The sequence below is a fragment of the Drosophila innubila genome (genome assembly GCF_004354385.1).
Source record: "Drosophila innubila isolate TH190305 chromosome 2L unlocalized genomic scaffold, UK_Dinn_1.0 4_B_2L, whole genome shotgun sequence".
NCBI lineage: Eukaryota > Metazoa > Arthropoda > Insecta > Diptera > Drosophilidae > Drosophila > Drosophila innubila.
In genome coordinates, this window is record NW_022995372.1 from 26,588,799 (window position 1) to 26,609,444 (window position 20,646).

Consider the following 20,646-nt stretch of genomic DNA (forward strand, 5'->3'; position numbering starts at 1 on the left):
ATTTATTCCAAGAATCTTTATCAGTGTTGTGCCCAGTGTTTTGCCATTACGCGTAATTTTTTAATGTCTACACATTGGTGACGACAATGCGTAAACAATGTAGACAATCCGCAAACAATGTAAACAATCCGTAAACAATGTAAGCAATCCGTAAACAATGCAAACAATGTATTAACAATGTCTACAATAATATCCTTCATAGGTTTGGCTACGCTGCTGGTTGATTTTTGCTGTTGTTATCTTCTTTTTTTAAAGGGCCTGAAACCCTTGCTAAAAAAAATTAAAAACAAAAAGCTAAATGAAATGTGTCACCCAATTGCAATTACCTATAATATTTATATTTTATTAATTTACACGTTAGATATTACTTATATTTATATAAAATTATATATTTAATAATAAATAATTTCACGGACTTACCTCTCTCGACCAGGTCTGTCATTCGAAAAATCCAACTATTTTCAAACCATTTAATACAACTCCATTATGGTGCACCATAATATTATAATAATGAACAATAAAGGTGGATAATTACCCAACTTTAATTGAATATAATTCATTTATATTCAACAATTTTATATAACTTCTTTCTCTTGATTTCGCCAGCTCACTCTTCTCACATTTTCGGCATTGTCTACATTGTTGACATTGCTTACATTGTTTACACGTTTACAATTTATAGTTGACACTTAATTGTTTACACGTAGACAATCGTGTAATCTACACTTATCACTTATCTTTATATACTTTGTTCTACCACAAGCTCAGAACCGAAAATAGGTAAAAGGAAAAAATTGAACGCATCGGAAACCTCAAGCACAATATGTCCAGAAGTCATAAAATTATGAAAACAAATTACATATTCGAAAAATAAACTCAAAATGAAACAAATAAACGAGAACAAACTTTGGCATAACAATTTGCTTAGCATAATAACAGAGGGTGGAAAAGATAGCCAATGGGGAAAAGCTGCATTTTCATTACGCTTTCCAGACACGTGCTAATATAGTAAACAAGAAAAGCGACATATCAAGACACAGATAGCAGCCAATGTCGGGTTAGTTTGCTTTAATGGTATGCATTTATAATGAATTTACGAAAAACAATGTATTTATTAATATATTAAACTACTGCAGTTTGCCCAATTTGCGAGCTATAAAAACTCTAAGGCGATAGACACCGTACTGAAGTGCAGAACAGCAAACTAAAAGAACTGAAATCCATCCAATATTCTTTAAAGCCTGACTGGGCTTTTCATAATCCAATATTTTATATATAAAGGTTCGTCCGAATCTGGAAAGGAAAGCATTTTGTAATTACTACACACACAGTATTTACTATATTTTCTTTACGGATCCAAGCCACCGAGTAAGTAGTAAACATAGGAAAATCCGGCGTAGCCCATTGCTAAAAGCAAAGGATACAGAAAGTGCATCAGACGTGACGGATGGGCAACTAACATGTGATCCACGGTGAAGAGCAGCAGAGGCATTGCATGAATCCAAATATTGTAAATATGATAAATTAGTTTTCGTTTTGGCTCGTCGCGATAAAGGCAGAACCAGTAGACAATGGATACGATGTGCGAAAGTATTAAATTGATCCAATAACAGGCCCAGTAACACTTTACTAGACAGCGACGGGTTACTGAGGGATAGGGTTATAAGATACTTAAGATAATATATTTATGGAACTGGTTGATGGGATCACTTTAAATTTGTTTTCATTTTCGGTCTTATAGGTCTGTGTTTGACTTTTGGTTACTTTTTGTGTTGAATGTAAATCATTTTTATTTCATTAGTTTTTTTATGTCCTCCTCTAATTAATTGATTTTAAACAATAAACTCACCCATTTTATCTGAATCTCTATGATGTATCGAAACAAAAATGGCCCCACTTATGCTGGTTACGCCGCATAATATGAAATTCCAATTTGTTAAGTATATAAAAACCGTTCCTCCTTTGAAAAATAATATCAAATAAGAGATTACACCTGTCCCGAAGAAGGCAGCCAAACTCCAGCGATATATAAGAAATCTGCATGATTGAAGCTCCGTTTGCCACTGTTAAAATGAGAGAAAGTATTTCAGAGTAGAAAGAAGAAGTGCTCCCTTGTAGTTACTAACTTGAGATCTGAAGAAATCTTCGGGTGCATGATGATGTAGTCCAATACTCCGTATTTGTAACTCTTCCCGCAGCTTTAAAGGCTCCTGTCGTAGCTCAGTTGATTGGGTCATATTCTCTGTTTATCTTCCGTCATCGAAAATTTAGCGATATGTTTCTAGATGAAAATAAAGAATTTAGAATACTCAATTAACATATTTACGAGAATATTCTGAGGGTTATATCAAAGTGGAGTTTTTAAATAAAACGCTTACATTTATGTGAGATTCCTCCATCTTCTTCTTATCTGTGTTGCATAATTAACTGTTACATGTGTCTGAGCCCAAGCATGGGTTTGAGCTTTATTGCGGTTCCAGACTTGATGTGCTCTGCGGAAAATTACGACATGTGCCTGACATCATTTCCCTTTTCCCATCTCACATTGCTCCTTAACGTGACCGAGAGACGACGATCCCACGGCGACGACGACGTCCTTTTGAGCCAAGCAGACACTTTTAATTGAGAGACACTTGGATGAGTTGTAGCGCGCAATTAAAATGCCATTACACTTAAATACAAGACTTAAGCTCAAGCACAGTGGGCTGAGCATTGCAATCGTTCCTTTGAATTATGCTTTACTCAACGGACAACTATTATTCATTATCGTTCTTAAGTTTAATTTACTTCTTATTTCTTTGCTACAAACTGGAGAATTGTTTAAATAAGATTACCATTTAAATGGTTTGTATTTTGCACAAAACAACGACTACAATATAAAGTTCAATTGCATCGCTTAGCACAAGTTCAATAGAACTTAATTCTGTTTTTCTGCTAATCGTTCATTTGATTTGCTCTTTTTTGCGAAAAACGCTCACTTTTTAGCTAGGATGAAAAAACTTTATTTTAATAATATATTTAATTCAAGGCTGCAAACCGGTTCTGAGCCGAACCTTGGTACACCGGTTTTTAAGAAACTCGAACTGGATCATTAACCGAACCTTTGATATTATCTACGCCGCGAACCAGAACCTGAACCGATCCACTTTCTTAAATAAAGGGTTCGGTTCGAAATATAATAGTTGTATACATTGTCTTCATCTCTAATCTTGCGCAACTATTTGAAACATCGAATTCAAGTCATATAATAATATGATATCTTAAAACTACTTAATATTTTAAAAAAGCTAGATTTTGTTTTAAAAAAAAGAAAAATTTTATTAAAAATAATTTGTTTGTGTATTAAATTAAACAAAGTTTCGAACTGAAACCTTGGGTTCAGGGAGTAAATAAACCGGTTCGCGAACCGAACCTAAGTCTGGCTCTATGGCTCAAACCATCGAACCGAAGCTGCACCAAAATTTTGGTAGTTTGCAGCAGGTGGTTTGATTTGTTTTAATATTTTTTTTTGATAAAGATTTTAATGAGGTTGTCTAGTAACTACTCCTCACTGTGCAGAATCTTGGTAAGTCCTGCAACAAGGTTTAAGGATTTACATGTACATCAGAAGGAATTGGGTTGGATGCGTTCAGTTGAAATTTCCTTCACGAGGCTTGCCTTGAACCAAGTTACCTTTTATATCTTTCACACTTTCTCCGCTTATTTTTTTCACTGAAAGTCCTGAGCTAGGCTGTCCTGAATAAACTTTTTGCATACATTTTGTTTGTTTGTCGATTTTTTCACATTGCACAAGTCCATAGCTCTATCAAAATCACATGTAACGTCCACGCCCACTCCTCATCTGCGGGCTTTGGAAATGCAAATATAGAATAAAAAGTTCACCGTGCCAACTCGTTTCTTTCTCTAACTATCTTCCATCCTTCCAACAATCCTTCATTTCCTTTTGCTTTTGCTCAATTTTCGTGTATTAGTTTATTTCTGTGGCATTCCAATTGATTTGCTGAATTGCGCATCAATCACAGAAAATTTGTGCTCCAAGTTTACTTTCATGTGGGTCGATGTGCGGGTTTTCATGTGGTATTTTGGCATTATATTCAATAGGTATGTCGATTCCCAATAGAGACTGTGGCTGAGCAATTCGTTTTTTCTGATTGGATATAAAGAAATATCAAAGCTCTGTCAATTATGTGGCTTCACTTGATACTGCAAAGTCTAGTAAAGTCAATTATCCTGAACGAAGTTGATTTAGAAAGACCAGGGCTGTAAACTAAACAAAGCAGAAAACCAATTAATTTACTGGAATAATGAGGTTTGTTCAAATAACAACATTGTTTCTAATTATGGTATATACCTTCATATTAAATTTCTTAACATTTGAAATGGAAATTCAATTAAATTTATCAAATTTGTTTTGTTAGAAAAGGGTTTTTAAAAATTGGATTGGAATCGACAATAATATTCAACAAATTCTAAAACTCGTTAATTTTTCTTTACTGGCTTACTTTCTTAAGCCCGTCATAATATTTACTGTACTTCTTTAGATTAATTAAATTTCCGCAGTGCCAGAGCAGCTCGTCGCATAAACCCCAATTTCATTGAAATTACACTGACAATGGCAGCCAATAATGATTTGTAATCTGTGCCAGTTGCTATACACAGGACATAGGACCAAGGACCGACCTAGGACACCGTCCATTGGATATGGCAAATGGTGGCTTGGCATGCCGCCCACGAGTTAGGCACAAAATTCAATTTCGAAAGACCCGGCGCATTGGCATGCAGGTCGCAAACGTCATCATCATCAACATCATTGTCAAATCAATTGGCGGATTGAGGCCTTTGCGTGCTAAGACACGACGATATCGTTGCACATCATTATACAGGCGCGGTCCGTAGCTCGTTACTATGCGTGGCTATATCACGACTTTAGATTCGTCTCGTCTACCCTATTGCCAACGAGAGAGTATAACGACTTTATGATAGTGTCAGTGCAATAATTTTAGCTTCTCAACTATCGATAGGAATTTCAAACAATAAGAAAATAAGAAATTATCGGATCGAAGTTGTGCTGTATCTTAATGATGATTGATATATATATATATGGTCTAAAATGTCACTATTATTTTGAAGTGTATTCAACTTAGGCAAGTGTATATCATCGTCGGTGTATCTAAGCGTCCATTTAATGCTCTTGTTTTTACTCTGTTATTAGACTCCTGGGAGTTCTCGCTTGCAATTTGCAATCTCTCCTTGAGAGTGTGCTATGACAGTTTTTGTATAAGTATATTTATCAAATGCAAACATAAATACATGAGAGCATATCATCTTGATTCTAGTATGCTTGTCCTTATATCGTCCTAGTGGGTGTGCTTGGTATGATGTTTGGCCTAATGAGGCCTGTGGTGCCTTGTCATGTGATTCTACTTCCTACAAAGCATATCAACATTTTATTGCATGAATTTCAAATTTCCAGCTCGCATAGTTTTTATATTGTACAATGTATATGTATACATGGGATTCAACAGAAGTGTCACTCGTGATATGTCCAAAATATACACATACACATAAATGTATTTGTACAAAAAATTTGTGCTGATATTATTGCATTTGCTGTGAGGCGCTTGTCAAGATTTGTTGGCAAAATGTGTAAATGAAAGTAATTTGAATACATTTTTTTTGTCAATTCAGAAAATAAATATTGCAAAAAGTTTGCGTCAGTGCAACTTTTATAATTGTAAAATGAAGTTATTGTTGACAACAGAAAAAAAAATAATTTTTGTGGAAGGAGCTCGAATTTTCAGAAATCGCTGAAACAGCCGTCCCAAATATTGTTCCAAGACAATCTGAAGTTGATCGCATGGGAAGACTTCGGGTTGCGGATTCTTGAATTCTCCCTGGTTGTTAGCAAAAAAATTTCAGATTTCCTTCAGGTTCCGCTTCCCAATGTGATTCCTTTCCATGTGCATATCCTTTTCTTAATTATAAGGCATACACTGATAAAAATGACTAATTTAAATACAGAATCGATGCATTTTGAGCACTTTAATTAAGCTTTTCACTTGAAAAAAAATATAAACAAAACTTCTTGACGCAGATTTTCTTTAAATAATCGAATAAGTGCAAACAATTGAGAATGCATATTGAAAATGTACATAAATGAGGGCGGGCAACGTGGACTCTTACACATACACAGACACTCATTCGCACAGACTGGGACAATCAATTATGCAATGCGAAAAGTCAAGTCGTGTCCTCGGACTCGGAATACAGAAGCAGAACGAAAAATCGAAAGGCATTTGCGTCAATTTCTCAATGAGAATCTAAAGGGTATGGCGGCAAACCAGTTAAGGGGGAGTAGAAAGAAGGCACGACCAGAGTGGACGCCTGCAATGCGCCATAGCTCCCCACACCCAAAATCTACTCTAGCAGAAGCTCTTCTGACTTGGAAAGTCAGGACAACAACAGGCTGGCAAGCAACCACTTTTTTTATTGACAAAAGGAAGAACTGTCGACTGACGATTTTCATTGAATATTTTTGTCCGTATTGCCATCAAGTAAGTGTGTTCGAGTATGTGGGTTTATGTGTGTGTGTGTGTGTATTTTGCCAGTATCCTGTGCCTGTCAGAAGTTTGTGCCAAAGGCTACAAAACAGTTTACACAGCAACAACAAAAGGCGCCTGCAGGATCGCCTCACAAAATTTTGCTGACCTCAATATTTGTTCAACTTTTCAGCAACAATTTCGCTATGCGATTTGCCTTCTTTAACCGACCCTAGTCTCAATCAAGTCCCTCCCCCTTGCCCCATGCCTGTCTGTGCTGTCATAAATGCCTGCACTTTGGCAGTTGTTGTGCAGCGAAAGTGTTTCTGGTTTGTGCAAGTGGCTGAAGTTGCTCAGTTTTGTTGTTTTATTGGCTTGATTTGATGCCAAACTTTTGCATTGCCTATGCTTCGAGTTTTCCTCCTCTTTCTCCAACAGGACCAGTCTCAGTTCTCGCCTTAAACAGTCCATTTCATGCATCAAACTACAATCCAAAGGTTGAGCTGCAGGTTATGAATAGGTTAGCGTAGTCCAATTTATATCCCAAATTTATTTGATCATAACCATCAAACTTACCAACATGCGTGCCGCGAATCGAAACATCAGCAGCAACTGCACCACAGGACCCAGAAAGAAGATTGCCATCAGTTGCAAACTTAGCGAGAACCGGCTTAGAACCAACCATTGCCACATCGAGTACACAAAGCAGACGCACATCGCCAGGTTAGACATAATCACCAGGCTGCTGACGTAGACCAGTTTACAGCGCTAAAATAAGCCAGAAGTTCTACAATCCATCTCAATCATAATTGATTGTCGAGCTAGGATATCTGTCAATCTAAAGCAATTTTATTCAATCTAATTTCAATAAAGACATTTTAATAAGATCTAATTCGCAAGCTGACGTATAATAGCTGATAGCTCTATAATATGATAGAAGTTCTACAATCCACATCAATCACAATTGATTGACGAGCTAGGATATAACTAAATCTAAAGATATTTTATTTAAACTTATCTAGATGCTGAAGAAGTTTTACAATCCATCTAAAACACAATTGATTGACAAGCTACGGAATTTCGGAAAATATCAATTGATTGATAGATTCATCTGTTAATCTGAAGTTACTTGGGTCAAGCTTGAAAAGATATTGCTGGTCTCTTCATAAAAAAAACTCAAACGCTGATTTTTTTGGAACCTTGTTTAAGTGATCAAACATTAAAATTCGATTTAAGCAAACTTAATTAAAATCTATCGTTAATAAGTCTACCACAATGATTTAGATTAGATTTTGATTTTGATGAAAAATGTGACTCACCGGCACAATTAGAGCTAGAATGAAGGGCAGTAGTAGAGCTAAGTGATGTCTAAAAGAGTTTCAAAGAAAGTCCAGCTTTTGGACGTCAGTACTACGTGAAGTTCCTCATAAGTCTGAAGCGCAGCAGGTGCCTCATATACCAATGGAACATAATAAAAGGTATTCACCGGACCCGAGTTGTTAATGGATGCTGAATGAGAAAAATCCGTGAAAACCGGCGAAATTTATCAAAGTTTTAATAGAAACTCACTTTGAGCCATATGCTTGAAACGATTTATAATATGGTACAGGAAAAAATTATGAATGACAAGGAAAATGGCTTCTCTCTTAAAAGGAATGATGGATCGCTGCTTGGAGACGTCCAATTCACCTTAATATTATTATAATGCTCATGTGCAACTACTTACGATGTACAAAAATAGCTGATATGAGAGTACAATTACAGTTACTAAGCCCCCATTTACATCTGCCATAACGCTTAACGAACTGTATATAATTTTGCTGATTTCACTAATAATTTTGTTGAAATTAAAAGCAATGATAACAATTTATTAAATATTTACATCACAACATGGCAAGACATCCTTAATTAAGTGTCTTAATAAAGAGCACCTGCCGTAAGTCTTTGTTTAAGTGCTTACAGCTTTCAATTATCAGTTAGTTCCGTTTGACCAAGAGGACCGATTAATTTAATTAAATTTGGAAACTTGTGTAAATAATGGAAAATACGAGTGTTGCATCTTAACATTTAAGATAAGTGTCATTCCTAATTGTCTGACCAAGAACAATAATTTCGATAAGAGTGCAACATTGTGCAATAATAAACAACAATACAATTTTAGATAATTTATTTGAACTTGAATAGAAGCTGCCTCTTTCACTTTAATCAACTGCTTGCAGAATGCTCTCAAGTCATTTCTATATGTTATTATTTATTTGAATATAATAGCCAATAACAGACAGAATAGTGCGTGTTATTATAAATATTATGTATTATAAAATAGACGGATAGGATAGGCTATAGTTGAGTTCCCGACTATAGGACACCCGTTACTTATATAAATATCTATAAAGTATATTGCGAATTTTTAAATCTCAGGGTACATTAGTTTGGTTTCGATATCTTATAAAACAAAAAATTTGTCGTACTAAAACTTAAATGCTTTGTAATTGACTAATTATGTAGTTATAATAAATTGTACAGTTACGTTTTCTCATCTTGAATTCAAAGCCTATTGTAGCCAAAGGGCTTTACTTCCTTAACTGAAACCCTAACGGAAACAAATCTTTTTTATGATACCGAAACCTAAAAACCAAATCTATTTAAGCCGAACCAACCGATTAGTAGTCGATTCATGTAAAACGGTTAGGATCGCTTTAATCAAGCATTAATTTCATTTTTGTTTTAAAGGTTTAATCATGGTTTCTCAAATTTATTTTAATCCTTAATTTGAATATTTATCAGATCTTTTTCTTATAACATTTCTTCAACTTGTTATTTTTTGTGAACCGAAATCGTATCATTTCGAAACCGAGACCTACAAAATACCGGAAATCGTTAAGAAACCGATATACAACGATTTTTCGCAACCGAAAACCAAAATACAAACATGCGGAAACCTGTTCGCGTTATGAAGATGAAAGGCGTACTATATCATATTAATTTGCTACTTTCATTCGCTTAATATCAGAAAAGAATAACGTCATCAATAAATGGAACTTTAACAAGAAAACCAAACTTCCTTTATCGACCAATTTGTCTAGACTGAAAGGTTGAAAGCGACCCTTATTTAATTATGTATTATGACTTCAAGTACATAATAATATTTACGATTGATGCTCTTTTTTTAAACACTCTACATAATACTTTGAAATATAAGTATAAATAGGTACTACCTATTGTAAGTATGTATGTGTATGCATGTATTCAAAATGAAATGAAAAGACAATGTTTTTTGTTTGCTTTTGGTGATATCGTTATAAATAATGACTGCGATTAATTATGATGTAATCCTGACTCTGCTTGCTGGTCGACTTTTTTTTTAACTTTCGTTCTTTTTTTGGTATAAATGTTGCAAATTTAATTAAACATTAATCATAGCACCAAGCAAAGGCAGCCGAGTGCATTAAATTGACGAAGAGCGCATTAATTAACGACGCGTTGGCTGTCCTAGTAACTGGGCCGTAAAGGATTTGCGTTATTAATTGAACGATTTCCTCGGCCATGTTTTTACAAAGAACATTCGTAATACCCATAATACCCATGCTATTTCGATGCCAATGGATGCAACATCACATACCAATGTACAGTCAAATATATATAGGTATTATTAACCGTGGTAACTTTTTGGAACGACTGTCACGTATGACACAGATCCGGATTTGGATCCCGGATCCACATTCCGTACAGGCGCACATTTCATCAAAGGAATTGAACTTGAATTGATTTTGCCCACACACTTTACACATATTTCCGTGTGTGTGATGTGTGTTCATTTGTCACATATACCGTGGCCTAATGTCTGTCATTTGGCTGGGCAAAATTCACAAAGCGACAATAATTTTGGGGCGTTAAGACAAAGCGCCATTACGATGACAATTTTTGTCTTAAATTTCAATTTCTGTACTATGTCAACTTTTTTCTCCTTTGTGATCATTTTTTTCGCAAAGTGAATTTTGTATTTGCAATAACATTTAGCCATAACTGATTTCATTTCGATAATTCTTCCAAGTACTAAATGGATTTTTGTTACACATTTCTTAAATTTATGTATGCTACTTATATATTATAGTAAACCAGCAGGTCGTGGTGTTTTAGATTACGCAAACAAGCAAGGTCAAAAAATAATCTTAAAATCAGACTGACTATTCATCTAGTTTTATGAAGACCAATTAATATTATACATTTATTTATACTTTACTATTTTGTATTACTCAAATCCTTCCAATATGATATAAACCTATCAGATCTGTCCAATTTAAACTCTTGGAAGGATTTAGGTAATGAGCCCGTGCACTTTTCTAAGAGGAATTTTGAAGTAGGACCGTTGATGGTTTGGGCTGAGTTTTAAGAGTCTGAATATTAAAACCCGTTTCTAGAGATTTTGTTACAAGTTTGAATTAGTTAACTTTATTTGACCTATCATTTAATGATTCCTCTTATGTTCGTCAAATATTTCGTTAGCCAAATCTCAAACACTGCAACAAAATACATCAAGACAAAATAGAACAGGTAAAATTATAGTCGAGATCCGCTATAGAATTACCCGTTACTAACTTAAATATGTAAAGGATTTTTTTAAGAATTTTTTTTTTAAAAAAATTTGTGATTATTAATGTTATTTTATATTGCCTGAATCCAGTTGAGAATTCTCACAAGAATGACAGAAAAGTTTGCTTGGCATATTGTGTTGCTGTGACTTTTTGTCGATTCAAATTTCAATTACAACATTCTCAGTTAATTGACTCTATATGAACATTTTGCCCAACACACACATTTTTGTGTGATGTATGTTCAATACATATAACTGATTTCATTTCGATAATTCTTCCATTTGTGGGCAAAATGGATTTTTGACAAAGCATTAAATTTATGTTTTGCTACTTAATATTAAGTATTGCAACCTAAGCATTTTTTCAAAGTGAAATAATTTCTACTCCGATTTCTATTTATCTAATTATATATTTACCAATTATATCTTAAATACTACTTTTGTATTTCTATTTCCAATGATAAAAATCAGATCAATTTACTCTATTTGTTTAGGTAAATCCTGCAAAGATTTTGATATAAACATCTCTTTAGATCTGTCCTTTAAACTCTTTTGAATAAACATTAGAATCTGTCCGTGCACTTTTCTCTTGGAATTTTGGAGTGACCGTGGGCTGAGTTTAAAGTAACCGTTGATAAAAGTTTCTAGAAAACCCGTTTGTTTTTGTTACAAGTTTGAATTAGTTAACTTTATTTGACCTATCATTTAATGATTCCTCTTATGTTCGTCAAATATTTCGTTAGCCAAATCTCAAACACTGCAACAAAATACATCAAGACAAAATAGAAAAACACAAATAGAATGTAGTCGAAGAGATTGCTTCATTTCCGAGTAGAGGAACACGCAGAGCTACAGACTCATTTACACTTGTTGGACTAAAACTGTTAGAACCTAAGTAATTTATGCATACAACGGCATTTAAATGCGTTGAACGCGATAAGGGAGAAAGTCAGAGAAATTGCGGAGGAGTCAAGGGGTCGACACTGACAGTTCGTCGGACGGTCGGTCAAAATTCCGACAGCAATGTGCTTAATATGGGTTTACTCTCATTTTTCACAGCAACAAAGTGTTCCTTTTATAAAGGCAGACAAAAATAGGGAGAGGGGAGATAACTAGAGAAGGAGCGAAAGAGAGAAATGAGCATAATGGGTGCCAAAAGCCAAAGAGACACGAGACATTTTATGCGACTTTGGGGAATTGTTTAGAAAATTGACAAATTATAGTCGTAAGTGGCACGATTAGTTTTTCTGGCCAAATGTCCCAAGGTTGTCGCCTTTTCGCTTTGGGAGCTGCCTCTCTCGTAAAACACTCCAAGACACCCAACCACAAAGCCACCCAACCACTATACATATAAGTATTTATAAATTTGAGTCTGCACCAATGCTGTTTCCAGTTCGTCGCATATTATTAATAATTCAATTTCGCCCTCTCACAGCAGGCTTAAACACGCAACAGCTCGCAATACGTGAACTGCCCCGCCCCTTTGCCACCCCGCACCACACTCTCTTACTCGCTCCCGTTCGGCATAGCGCTCATTATGTATTCATGCAAGTGAAGTGCGAAAGCTCATATGGAGGAATAATAAATTGAATTTAGTCTACGAGCCTTCACAATTGCATAAGTAGTTACACGTGATGCCAGCTGCCGTGCCGTTAGATTCTTAGATACAAATGTATCTCAGTAACGCGACACTCATGCGATAGTTTTGTTTGATGGTTCATCGCCTCATTGAACTGTATCTTGAACTGGAAAATATAGATACGATGTGTTACTAACTTCGATAAGCACTCCAGGTGTTTGGAAAAAACTGATGAGACAATAAGGTAATTAAACTGTGAACTGAATTAAAATAAGGTCTTGATTTGTTAACTAAATTTTAATACATGTTAATTTAAAATTTAAATTCTTAAGTTTAAAGAAATGTTATAAGTATGAATAAATGTTGCAATGAGCAATTTTCAATTTGACAATTAGACTTCAAAGTTCCGTTCATTTTATTGTTTTTTTTATCAGTGCCTTAAGCTAAGGCTTTTTGCTTTCCGACCTCAGTGTAAACTGACTAATTCAAAGTAAATTTAGAACGAGTAACTCATTAATTTTATGTGATGAGAAAAACCTAAAGAACTATTTAAAGTCTCAGTATAACACAAGCAACCTGGCCAAATTATAGCCGCTGAAAACATAACAAAAAAACAAAGCATAACTGACAGAGCATAACTACAACATCACAAGTGACCAAACCTAAACAGCATACGCAGTTACCAAATCATTCGGACACATTTGAAGCAAGAATTCACCGTGGGACCGGTGGAAGGAACCGGACAACGTTCCGAAGCCTGAGTAAATTTAATTTAATTCACATTTGATTTCTGGGTTTGAATAAAATTTATTTGATCGGCTGCATGAATTTTAACATATAATTTTGACATAGTTTCAAAGTTTATAGATTTAGAGGAGGGCTTTTACGATACCACAGACAGGAATCTACGGCATAGTAGTGCAAACCCGACGCCTCTTATGACGGCAACTAGTGGTCACCTTGCATGCCTGAAGACAGAAAATGAAATTTAAATTAAAGTAAAGTAAAAATTGAAATTGTTAACTCTGGGATCAAAGTACCTGTCGACGATAACGATCCTTCTTGCACTCAGAAAGACGGCACCAAGCCCGAGCTGCCTTCATCACCAGATCCTTCGGTTTCAGGCCGCAATGCTTACGTCGATAGACGCGTAGAAAATTGAGATATCCATTATTTGTAATGGGCCCAGGCTTCTGGCATTTGACTCTAGCGCAGCGAGATTTACGCTTTGGCTTGCACCGTGGCTTAGGACACGACTTACGCCTTGGAGCGCATCTTGGCTTAGGTGCACATCTTGGCTTTGGGGCACATCTTGGCTTCTTGCGCATGGCACAACGTGGCTTAGATGGCCGGCAACTGCGCTTTTTGGCACAGGCACTGAGACCCTGTCTCATACCACATTCATCGACATCATCCCTGTTAATGTTAAAGGGACTCTTCATCTTTTGGTATTTCATCTTTTGGGAGCTCGACATCCGATTCCACTCTTTTCCGGCCATTAACATGCTTTGACCATTAAAGCCATATCGTGTGCCATATTCATGAATAAACTTGGCAAAGGCATTGTTTGTGCAAGGTCCTTTAAGCATGCTCTTCTGGGGTTGTAAAGTATTGGCTGCCGCCATTATATACTTGAAAGAAATTAAAGAAGAATATTGAATATCAGATGAAATAGATGACATTTTCTATTAAAAGGAATATAATATTTAAAAGGAATACCAGTAGATCTCAAATTTTATAATTTTAGCACAATTGAAGACAAATTTAACTACCGATAAATATGAATAGGATGCATATAACTGGCTTATCGACAACTTAATCTATCAATAATTAAGAAATTATATACTTATATTATCGCTTAGAAATAAATAGAATTAAAACGATCGATGAATACAGATGTCGTGTTATATTGATAACTACTACTACGAAAAGTAAAACTTTACTAAGAAAGATTGGATAACATATGGAAGGAAGAACGAGAATAAAATATCATATGGAATATTGAATTTCTCTTTGAAAAATACTTAGAATATAAATGAATAAAGAATATAGAATACTGTATGGAATTATCTTTCTCTTAAAGAGAATAATATCACAGAATGTGGAGCAGATAGAATACCGCATGGTATAAAATCTTATATCTACAACTTATTGCTTATTCTTATTCTTACAGCTCACCATTATTTGCAACAGATACTACAGCACAACTTTGACCCTCGCCTAAACATAGTCAGTGATGTGGACTAATATGATAACTAAGACGAGGAATTACTCGGCAAGTGGACAGGTTGTGGCTGTGGTAACTGCAAACTGGGAAACTGCAGACAACTGTGTCGAGTGGAGTGTCGCTTCGGGCAGCCAAAACCCATAATTAATATCACTTTACAGTTGCAAGAGTAGATTTTGGAGTAAACAGCTTTACGGACTGTTTATTTAATTGTTTTGGCCATTCGTCCTGACTTAAGACTACCTATGGGCCATGCTCACATTTGGTCAAGGTAATTGTCTGAACATCTTATTGTGTTCAAGGGATGGAGATATTTCTTTTGTTCTTGGTTCCAGCTGGTTCATATTAATTTTTGCCATTAATACTTAATAATACAGATAACAAAGGTTTTTTTTTCTAGAACCAAATATTAAAAATGCGCTGAATATCTAAATTCCTAAAATAGAAGAAAACATTCGATGTCTTAAATATTTTAAACTCGTTCATACTCTGTAGCACCTAAAAAGAGTTTCCTAATATTTTGCAAAACTAATTTGAATAGGAGCATTTATTTGGTAGAACTGAACTATTGTTTTGCATACATGTGTTGGTATTTAATTAAAATTACCAAGCATATAGACCGTAATTAACTAAACAAACAATAATTTATCTAAGCCTCTGTCTATGTTAGTTGCTAAATGCATTTGCAAAATTATGAATTCTTGTGGACAGGCTTATATTGTGATTTATATCCATCTGTGCCAACCTTCTTCAGTATCCCACTTTGGAACATAATACGTGTACAGCCCATTTGCAAATGTGTCTGACTTTGTATGCAAAGTTGAAATCTATTCTCGGCCCCAGGAAGAATGGGCTGAGTTGGTTTCCAGTCCGTGAAGATATTATTTCTGTGATAGTTAAATAGCACATAAATATTATTATAGAATACTATTTAATCGGGAGCTCCTGGATCATTTCAAGCTTAAAGCGACCGTCCAGTTGTTGATTGATGAGTAAAGTAGACAGAACACTGAACTGAACATCGAGGCAAGATAACATTTAAGTTAAAGACTAGAAGAAAAAACAGCCTGTGAAAGTCCCTGCCATAATTTTTTACATCTAACCTCAAATGCTAAGGAACGCTTCCTTAATATAGACCCTTTTTTGTACATAAGTGCAGAGTCTACAAAGAAGGCTTATGCATTCCCAAGAAAGGGGTATGAAACATCTTTTCACATCTCTTTCCGAGGCGCATAATAAAAAGTGCTTTGTAATAAAGTCACTTGCAATGGAATCACGTGCCTAGTAAGTACCGGCGGGAAAAAATGTGGCAGCTCTTTGGGCGTTGATGCCTTTGATTAAGAAATTGACAGCGAAAGATGGTAGACAAGTGCCGGAAGGGAAGAGAAGAGAACAATTTGACGACGAGTAAGGTAAGTGCAGTGCGCGTCGAGTGATTATCATTAGCCGCCAGAATAGTTGCCATTTAGCACGCACAACGAGCAACATCAGCAACGAGCAGCTGCAACAATATTTGAGTAATTGTTTGCTGTAGCTGCAACATCAGCAACAGCGGCACTGCACTCGTAGATGCAACAAATTTGCATACATTCGATGCCACCCCCTCGACCTGCCACTCCCCGAACTGCCGGGTATCTGGGTGACTCTGTGAGTTGCACGTAGAAACAACTGCTGCTGCTGCTGCAGTAGTAGTAATTGCAACAAACAATTAGCGTCAGTTGGATTTATGTTTACAAGCTTCGACTGCCAAGTCATTATCCAGGCAGTTGGTGCGTGAGAGCATCAGAAGAACTTTACGTTCAATAAGTATTTATTAGTGGGTGTTTTGTCACATTGCATATCATATCCAGAATGAACCGAAAGTTTCATAGAATTATTTTAATTAATTCGACAGAGTGAATATTCAATTGAATTATTGAAGAATTTTTGTTTTAAATCCTCTCGAAAATAAAAATGGATGTTTTATCGGATTTTAAGAACTTTCCTAAATCTTATTAGTTCGATACGGAATTTCCACAAAGAGAATAAAAAAATAAAATTTTTGCACTTACCTTCGATGTCTCTTTTTGTAAAACTGAATTCACAATAATTTAAAATATAAAAAAGATTTAAAAAACTATAAAAAATATTGAGTATTTATAAAATGTGTTGTTTCAAGCACTGACTTTCAATGTATACTAAACTATAATACAGTTGAGTAGGTTACGTTCAAATAAATTGAACATATACGCCTCCTGAGCCTTCGAAAATAATATTTGACGATGAAGTAAAAATTTTAGTTGAAGTTTAAGTAATGTAAAGCTATACCACTGCATAATGAATAAGATAAATAAAATGAAATGAAATGTGTAAATTAAAAGTAACTGCACTATTTCTCATTTCTAAAAACGATAAAAAATATATATAATAGAAAATTACTTTGGTTCCGTCTGAAAATTTATAAGTTCCTGGAAGCAAAACGACGGCGGAATAAAAATAATCCATCTAATAATAACTGCGAAAATTTGATAACGGAACACAAATCTTTGCATTTTTGTTCGACTGTTAAGTTGATAAAATACTATTTTGGAATAAAAATTTCAAATAATTACATAAATAAATATTAATCACTTTTTATTGAAATTTACCGATCGGCTCGTGCCCATATTTAGTCGTAAGTTTTGGACTCGGGCCGTGTCGGGCCTAAAAAATAAGGCCCGCACCCAACTCTAGTTTCAATCCGATTTTCGAAAGCGAAACAAGAAAGCGTTTTAAGACTCCGTACTTAAAAAAAGTACAAGGGTTTATTGGGTTTGTTTAAAATAATATGTGTTTAACATGCAGAAGGAGGCGTGGCAGACCCTGTAAAGTATATATATTCTTGATCAGAATTAATAGCCGAGTCGATATAGCAATGTCCGTCTGTCCGTCTGTCTGTTCGTCTGTATGAGCGCCTAGATCTCAGAGTCTATAAGAGCTAGAGACACCAATCTTGGTATGTAGGTTCCTTTAAATTGCAAGCAGATCAAGTTTGTTTCAGAATTAGGCCACGCCCCCTTTATCGCCCATAAATCGAAAAAAAAGAACAATTTAGAAGCTAGTGACACCAAATTTGGTATGTAGATTCCGCTATAAGCCGATCAAATAAAGAAATATGAATAAATGTATATTTTCAATGATATTATAATTAAATGTATTCAATAAGCATGAAAACCTACAAAGTTACATAGCGACAAATAACATACATAATTTATTAAACGCCTTCCCTCAATTTATTTGACTAAATTCACTTTAAAATTGTATTTGTCATTTTGTTTTGTTTATAAATTGCTGTTTTTGCTTGATACATATATTGATAGACAAAATACTTATATTCTGTAACTTTAGAACAGCTGAAAAGTATAATTAACAAAGCGATTTCATGCCCCAAAATATTCGATGGAAAATTTTGTGACGATCAATATCAACTAAAGTTAGCAGAATCACATTAAAGTAGCATTCTATTTAAATCAGGGACTACGTCAACCCTTGAACGTTCCCACTCGTTTATGCAATAATTATTGCAGATTATAATCATTCCCAAATGCTAATACATATCGTTCATTCCGATTTCATCATGAACCCAGCTAATATAGAAACTGCAGCGCTTATATAAAATGTGTTTATTACATTCGATTTAAAATTAACAAACATCTCAGATTAGTTTTGCAGTATAAGTAGTAGAAGATCTACGATTGATTAAGTTTGGTTATTTGTTGACTGTAGAAATGCTCTGATATTATCTAATTGCAGACACGACGCCGCTTGTGACGGCAACTCGTGGTCACCTTGCATGCCTGAAAAGGTAAAATGTTAGAAATAGACCAATTAAGAATTTTTGCGACCTTTACCTGACGACGATATTCATCCTTCTTGCATTCGGAGAGACGGCACCAAGCGCGCTGCTCTCATTACCAGATCTTTGGGCTTCAAGCCGCAATGCTTGCGCCTATAGTCGCGAAGAAAATTTAGGTAACCATTGCTTGTCATTGGGCCTGGATTTTGACACTTGGGTTTGCAGGCATTTTGACGCTTTGGCTTGCACCGTGGCTTAGGACAAGTCTTGCGCCTTGGAGCGCATCTTGGTTTAGGTGCACATCTTGGTTTAGGTGCACACCTTGGTTTCCTGCGGATGGGGCAACGTGGTTTTGGACGGGATCGGCGTTTTTTTGGGCGGCAAGAATCGGACTCGTTTGAATTCGGGTCTGGTTGAAGTTGAAGTTGAGATTGCTGTTCAGAATCGACATGATCCATAATTTGATATTTTCTTCTTTGAGCATTGGACAGTTTATTCCACGCCTTGCCAATTTTAATCGATATCTCCATAACGTCCACGCCGTAATGTTTTTTTGCATATGATTGGGCAAATTTAACATAAGGGTAGTTTGCAATATTTCTGTAAGACGAAGATGCCCGTTCAACGATCATATCTGGAAAAGCAGGCAAAGATACGGAAATTACTTTCTAGAAAATTAAGGAGATTTGTTGTGGCCCAGCAGCAAAGTTCTGTGTCCTTTCTCGTCTCGAAATTTTACAGGTTCAAGGTCAAAATGACAACCACAAAATGCATTACAAGTTGATATTCCAGGCGTATTACGTCATTACATGTCTGTGCGTGTCTCGGCTCTAGTCTAGTCAATGCGTCGAAAGATATGGCTCTTTCAGCGCCCCAATATATGCTTTACGAAATCGCTTACCTTAAATTATAAAATTCTTCTCGTGACCACCAAAATTAACACTTTAAAATAATTTCAATGAATTGTAAAAAAAAAAATGTAAAATAATTGAAAAATTTTAAAGTTAGATTTGAAATGTATTGTGAAAGTGTACTGAAACATTTGAGAATCGAGTTCATAAGGTAAACTCAAATTAGATTGAAAGGCCTATTGTGTTTAAAATCCGTTACTAGTAGAATGAAAATATAACAGATCTAAAGGTTGTATGAAGTTATTTACAAATGCGAGCGATTTAAAATATTCATTATTGCGTTGAGTTTTAAAATTTTGATATTGCCTAAGTGCAGACGACCAATTTTTAATCATCGCAGGCTGAAAAGCGTAACAAAAATCATTTTTTTTTGTATGCATTCAATAGAAAAATCTTCAAGGATTACGAATCCAAAAGCTTTTTGAAATCAGGTACAAATTGTTGGCGTGACACCTTCTCAAAGTTGACCCATTTTTTAGAAAAAATACAAACTTTAAAACTAAATTGTAGACGAGTTATGTGACCTACCTTTATGTTTTGGGTTTAATATGAAAGGTATGCTCATTAATAATAAAATACCGGACAAATAGGTTTTTTCACTTGTTTACTTTTAATAACAGCAATGTGAAATCACTAAAATAAGGCTTTGTTTCAACTTTAATGGAAGATAACTTAAAATGGACACATTTGGATACCATCATATTGCTACAGGATCATTTGGTAATCAGTTCTTTAACTAAATACATTGGATTTGATAGAGACCAGCTGTATCTAAGGAAGTTGTTGTACAAAAACTGACGCAACCTCGCAATAAAATTGTGATAAAAGAGGAGGCGTAGTGCAATTACATACGTTTTCGCTATGCCTGAATACTGAATCTGTCCTTTAAGCTTGATAATTATTAAAATGTTGTAAATTGATTGTTTTTAAACGACCTATTGCTAATTTTACTTCTTTTTAGGATCATATGGCGTCGACGTTTACC

General features: G+C 35.1%; 3 protein-coding genes and 1 long non-coding RNA gene across 4 annotated transcripts; all 4 read right to left on the reverse strand.

Moving 5' to 3' along the window:
• Window positions 1-1,053: 1,053 nt before the first annotated feature.
• LOC117780961 (protein rolling stone) lies at window positions 1,054-2,302 on the reverse strand. The gene is made up of 4 exons (XM_034617662.1): window positions 2,127-2,302; window positions 1,850-2,063; window positions 1,353-1,647; window positions 1,054-1,293 (listed from the first exon to the last, which is right to left on the reverse strand). The coding sequence occupies exons 1-4, from the start codon at window positions 2,235-2,237 to the stop codon at window positions 1,128-1,130; spliced, it is 786 nt and encodes a 261-aa protein (XP_034473553.1). The 5' UTR covers window positions 2,238-2,302; the 3' UTR covers window positions 1,054-1,127.
• A 4,583-nt stretch (window positions 2,303-6,885) lies between these two features.
• On the reverse strand, window positions 6,886-8,337 carry LOC117781020. The gene is given in 6 exon segments (XM_034617729.1): window positions 6,886-7,042; window positions 7,116-7,307; window positions 7,859-7,914; window positions 7,917-8,048; window positions 8,109-8,205; window positions 8,266-8,337. Coding segments are annotated over 6 exon segments (567 nt in total). The 5' UTR covers window positions 8,332-8,337; the 3' UTR covers window positions 6,886-7,018.
• A 5,159-nt stretch (window positions 8,338-13,496) lies between these two features.
• Window positions 13,497-17,081, reverse strand: LOC117780921 (protamine-like protein 99C). The gene is made up of 3 exons (XM_034617616.1): window positions 16,988-17,081; window positions 13,750-14,340; window positions 13,497-13,677 (listed from the first exon to the last, which is right to left on the reverse strand). Exons 2-3 carry the CDS (start codon window positions 14,332-14,334, stop codon window positions 13,615-13,617), a joined length of 648 nt encoding a protein of 215 aa, XP_034473507.1. The 5' UTR covers window positions 14,335-14,340; window positions 16,988-17,081; the 3' UTR covers window positions 13,497-13,614.
• A 2,141-nt stretch (window positions 17,082-19,222) lies between these two features.
• LOC117780922 lies at window positions 19,223-19,691 on the reverse strand. Its single transcript, XR_004617128.1, has 2 exons — window positions 19,652-19,691; window positions 19,223-19,384 (listed from the first exon to the last, which is right to left on the reverse strand). It is a non-coding gene; the product is annotated as an uncharacterized LOC117780922 (long non-coding RNA).
• Between the last annotated feature and the right edge of the window lie 955 nt (window positions 19,692-20,646).